This window comes from Gadus macrocephalus, chromosome 11 (genome assembly GCF_031168955.1).
Source record: "Gadus macrocephalus chromosome 11, ASM3116895v1".
Classification (NCBI taxonomy): Eukaryota; Metazoa; Chordata; class Actinopteri; order Gadiformes; family Gadidae; genus Gadus; species Gadus macrocephalus.
Window position 1 is genome coordinate 2,334,961 of NC_082392.1, and position 5,450 is coordinate 2,340,410.

A 5,450-nucleotide genomic window follows, 5' to 3' on the forward strand; every position below is an offset into this window, starting at 1 on the left:
TTGAAACATATAACGCACTTCCATTTCCAACCCCTCTTAAACATTCAATCAAAGTGCTCTTAATTCCTTTCACTCAAAATTGTACATAAATGAAACAATTAATAGATTATTACAAATATTTTAATCACATAAATGGATCAGATACAAATGAAATGCAAAGATACAGTAAAAATGCATACCCTTGCCTTATTCACAACACATAGCAAAACATAATGACCACATAATCATCATCATCTGAACTGATGAAGTGGGGGTGGGGGCATCGATCCTACTCCACACTGAGGAACTTCCTCTTCCTGGCTGTGTTGGTGTATGCATGGTGGCGCCATTCGATGTCTGCGGTGCTCTCGTTCTCCAGGGTGCCTAGCTTGATCATGTACACTGGAGAAGACACGCAGAGTTAGAATAAAAACCAGAACCTCTGCACCCTAGAGCCACATAGAATAGATGAATACAGGATTAAAGAGGATGTAGTTCGACCTAGTAAGTCACGTGGCTATCAGACACCGCTCCAGTTAGAAAATCTGCCTTTTCCTGTGGTTTAGTGACATCACAAGTGGGCGTGTCCACCTAGATGTACACTGGATAGATCAGGCAACCAGCCTACGTAGTGGACTGTTGACATTTTTTTTGCCTATCTATCCATCATACATCTAGGTGGGCACACTTGTGATGTCACTAAAAAACACAGGAAAGTGCAGATTTTCAAACGGCTTGTAATGGCTAATCACGCTCACACCTGGTGGCATAACATAACCCCTTTAAACATTCTGTAAGACAATTACCATGGAGATGCAACTCAAACTAAACCACTGGAGATGACTGCCTTCAGTCCAGCTTATTCAGGGAGTTGAAGTGCTCCCTCTAGCATCTACTCTTTGAAGGATCATGGTTTCAACAGGGTCATACTTACATTTCATCTCAAACCTGGGTCCTATTTCTGTCAGGGCAACGTTCTTGTGGTCCGTTTTCTTATAGGTGTGATGTCTGCAAATACACAAAACACATTTTAGATCCTTCCCAGGCAACCAAAAGATTTAGTATTTATAATTAAATATTTATAATGCCCTAATCAATGTTTTTCATGTTGACCTGAAGGAAATGAAGTCCTCCTGGTTGGAGAAGGTAATCACGCGTTTGCTGTCCTCTTTGGGCACTGGAAACAGATACTTTAGGATGTTGGACACCTGTAGGGACAACAAGGCTTCATTTAAACATGCTTACAGTTTTTCTCGATTGTAAAACACAGAAAAAAATGGAACTATGCACACAATTCTGCGAACTTGAATCTCATGTATCACTTACAAGACTCCAGACTGCTAAAGTCTAAGCGCAATTACACTGTTATCACATTTTTGCTTATCTCTAAGCACAAATATCATCATTTGGCACACTTGGTTCACCTGGATCACACTGGCCTTCAAAACACAACAACTCATAACCAATAAGTCTAACTCAATTCTCACCTGTTCAAACTCAACTGGCAAAACACTTCATGTGTCAAGAGCATAAAAGAGGACTCGGTGAGCTATACAGTGTTGTAGATATGGTGCTTTGGCCTGATCAGGATTGGAGGTGGGATACATACTGATTTACATGTAGATCTGTTTCACCTCATTTATATTCTTATTTTTTGTTGGCCTACGAAAGCTTTTCATGCAGTCAGTTCAGCTGTACATTTTACTGCATTACAGTAAAATATATTTGCTTCGTTACCTTTTTGTACTTGTACTGATTTCATCATTATATCCCCCGAAAGACAGTCTAAACATTTTCTTACTGTTGTGTATTTCATTTTACTTATCAGTGCAATAACTGTTCTGTAATTGACCAAAATGGGTAACATTGGTGTATTGTCAGAACAATGTTGCAGCATCAACTATAGGTGTACAGTATGACTCTGGGAAGCTGGGATTGTGAGTTTAGCCCATTTGAGCTCATTGGACAGACAAATATGCATTGTATCCTATTCTGATACAATTGTGTCAATGCAATATTGATATGACATATATTCACAGTTTTGTACTACAATATGGCAACAGTCTTTATACTATCTGTACCACCTAATTCCAACTTTAAAAAAAAGAAACCTATTTCTAAACAATTTTATTCATTGGAATATGTTACATGTCCTCATGAAGCCAAAACATATGTCAATAGTATTTTGATGGAAGTGTTTTGAATTGATCACACCAGTGTTTAATTGATGCTCTAAGAGATATTCATTTAATAGCTGTGTTTACTGTTAAAATCTGATTTGAGAAGAATTTGTGTAGTTTTGACAAAATGATTAACTCTTCTCAGGTTTGTGTGTAGAGTTTTGAGAATTTGTGCAAGTTTCCGAAAACGTGTTTAAACAATTGAGAAAAACTGTAAACATCTGTTAACAGCACATAGATGCGGTTCCTAGTGTCCATTGCTCGACAAGAAGCCAAAGTTTCTTTTTTTGAGCGAGTGTATTGGTATATTGGTGTATCCTCACAGGAATTGTTTTAGAGAATCTTCAAATACGTCCGACGTTCACATATCCCACCATGCACATGTATCACGTCAACACGGCTGCATGGCCAGATAAAAAACCAATTGGTTTGCGAAGCGTTTGCGATTAGTCAGATCGTCAACGGTCAATGTGTACATCATGGTGCTGCTGCTGGGCTCAGCCCGAGTGATTGGACCTCATCTGGGAGGAGCATTAGGAACAGGAACTGAAACGCAGCCCGAGGGAAGGGACCCAGGCACTCACCCTTCTGCCCAGGCGGGAGGTGAAGTTGTCGAAGATGAGGTGGGGGAAGGCCTCGGACATGGTGCCTATGTCGGGGACGTCATGCCTCATCACCACGTTGTACAGTGTGAAGTAGGCGGTGGGCCCGAACGGCAGGTGGCACACCATCAGGCCATCTGGAAACATACGAGACGGAAACCACTCGTTCACACACTGCGGAATCATGCAGCATTTGGCAAGCTTTGGTGTCTAGCCCGTTCCAGCAAACGCCTTCGCTCTGATTGTGTTGGAAGGGTGTTGATCGCGAGATATGGTAGCTGTGTTCACAACCTGAAGACGTGTGAAGATCATATATCAAGAAGTACATTATGCACAGACATGAGAGCTCCTACATTATATTTTATTAACAAGCAAAATAACAGTCTTAATATTTAGGTTATAATACATCTAGGTTATAATACATCCTATCTCCACAGTTCACTCAATATATGCCAATGCTAATGCATAGCTTTGTTGTATACGGGGAAGGGGTTAACCTAGCAATTGTTAGTGCTTGGCACTTGGTTCCATGAACATCCTTACCGTACCGACTAGGGGTGTGAACAGTTACACAACCCCTTTTTTTTTTTTTTTTTTTTTTTTTTAACCGCAGTCGCGCTATAGGGGATTATTTGTTAATCAACACGGCGGATGCGCGAGCAGAATGATCGCAAAAAGAAGATTTGTTTGACCGGTTGCCATGGTTATCTCCGTGCGGTTAATTCACAGTTGCGGTGTTAATTAGGATGTTGTCAGCTTACTGTTACATTAAACTGTAATCAGAAAAGGCGGTTATGTTGAAAGTATGGACCGTCACGATTCCCATTGAAACAATGGCGCAGTGGTTATTTATTTTTTTACGGTTTTCGTTTACTTATTTTTCCTAAACGGTTCTGATTTACTAACCGGTTACACGTGTACCCCATGCACACCCCTAGTACCGACGGCGATATATTGTAGTTTCTCCATCTTCTTACCAATGTACTTATTGTAGGTGGCTTTGAATAAAAGCGTGTGCTAAATGCCCTAAATGTAAAATGTAATGAGGCCTGGCTGCCTTGAAGACGGCCCGTGCTGTGTATTTGGGTGTCTTCCCCATGACTGGGCCAGGATTGGGCGTTGTGCTGTACCTGGCTGTCCTCTGGTCTCGTGGATGACCACCAGGTCGGTGACGTTGTTGGCCCTGCAGGCCTTCACTAGGGACCCCACCTCGTGGTTTCCTCTGTTCATCCTCTGGGCGCCCGGGAAGATAAGCTTCACCTCCTGAGGAACACATGTCATCACACCACTGGACCTACTCAAGTCATTTAGCAGCATTCACAATTAGGGCATTTGGCAGACGCTTTTATCCAAAGCGACTTACATCGGTTAATACACACATTGACACACCGACGGCAGAGTCAACCATGCAAGGCGACAGCCAGCTCGTCAGGAGCAGTTAGGGTTAAGTGTCTTGCTCAGGGACACATCGACACTCAGCTGGTAGGAGCTGGGGATTGAACTAGCAACCTTTCGGTTACAAGAAAATTGCTCTACCTCCCGAGCTAAGCCGACCCACCCAGCAGCATCCACGCTTCACTTCCTAGTCCTTTAAAGAGACACTCTGCGTGGCAAGTTGTTTCCCCAGGCATGCGTGTCTGACCCTCCTCCCGTTTAGACAGATTTCCAGCCGGCTTGGCTAACATCTCATCACCCATCCAAACGCTGACCTTAGCGAACATCTTGAGGCGGGAGCTGGGATCTCTTGACGTGGTGATCATGATCTTAGGGTCCTCCACGCCCGCCCACTTGTACTCATCGTCCATGTGAGAGGTGGCTCCTGTAGCCGGCACAGTCGTCAGATAAGGAAATACACTGAGTTTGATTAATATCGTCACGAGTCAATGAAGACACTGACCTTCTGCGCCTTCGTCGTCATATTCCAGGAGTTTCTGTAACTGCAGGGCATCCTTTCGCACTTCAGTTGGGAGGAGACGATTCTCTGAAAGGAAACAAAACAAGAGAAAAGGAAATCATGAATCGATCACTCTTGTTACCTGCAACCAATGACTTCAGCATTGAAAGATGAAGACACCGCATGGACTACTGTGAAAGGTTCAGCTCGAACATATCTCACCTTCGAGAGCAGCCTTCAGCTTCTCCTTCTTGTCCTCGATGGTCCTCTCCCGGTCCTCCTGGGCCTTCCTGTACAGGTACTCCCGCCTCAGTCGAACCTCTCGACGGAGCTACACACAAACACACACAACCAGGTCAGTTCAACTACCAGACCCAAAGGAAAAACACACAAATATATCACAGTTCTGATCCTTATTCATGCGGTCAACAATATGATTAAGGTCAGATGAGTATTTGATATCGTCTTCGATTTCCGTGGTTTCTATACACGGTATATTGGTGCATTTATAGAACTGTACGAACCATTATTATGTTGTCTGGTGGCAGTCTCTCACATGTACTACTGACGACTACGACGCAACAACGTGTGTCCTCATTGGTCGGCCGGTCGACCAATGAGGCCGGTCGATACTGCTTCACTCGATTGGTTCGTACTTCAAAATAAAAGTTAAAGCTTCAAAATAAATGTTGACGTTTACGTTTACGTTAAAAACTTTTTTGGAATGGTTTAATGCTAATTATGTGAGTAATGTATTTCACACTCGGAAGCTTGATGCTACTTATACGTCTAGGG

General features: G+C 43.0%; 1 protein-coding gene across 1 annotated transcript; it reads right to left on the minus strand.

The window, feature by feature from the left end:
• Positions 1 to 107: 107 nt before the first annotated feature.
• Positions 108 to 5,319, minus strand: imp4 (IMP U3 small nucleolar ribonucleoprotein 4). Its single transcript, XM_060064379.1, has 9 exons — positions 5,180 to 5,319; positions 4,878 to 4,986; positions 4,659 to 4,742; positions 4,471 to 4,580; positions 3,892 to 4,024; positions 2,744 to 2,898; positions 1,093 to 1,187; positions 914 to 987; positions 108 to 381 (listed from the first exon to the last, which is right to left on the minus strand). Exons 1-9 carry the CDS (start codon positions 5,180 to 5,182, stop codon positions 269 to 271), a joined length of 876 nt encoding a protein of 291 aa, XP_059920362.1. The 5' UTR covers positions 5,183 to 5,319; the 3' UTR covers positions 108 to 268.
• Positions 5,320 to 5,450: the final 131 nt, after the last annotated feature.

Excerpts from the sequence above, each read along its gene's own strand:
- imp4 (XM_060064379.1), bottom strand. Across the intron at positions 4,743-4,877 it reads GCTGAAGGCTGCTCTCGAAG|AGAATCGTCTCCTCCCAACT; the intron begins GTGAGATATGTT and ends GTTTCCTTTCAG. Across the intron at positions 382-913 it reads ACCCAGGTTTGAGATGAAAT|TGTACATGATCAAGCTAGGC; the intron begins GTAAGTATGACC and ends TGTCTTCTCCAG.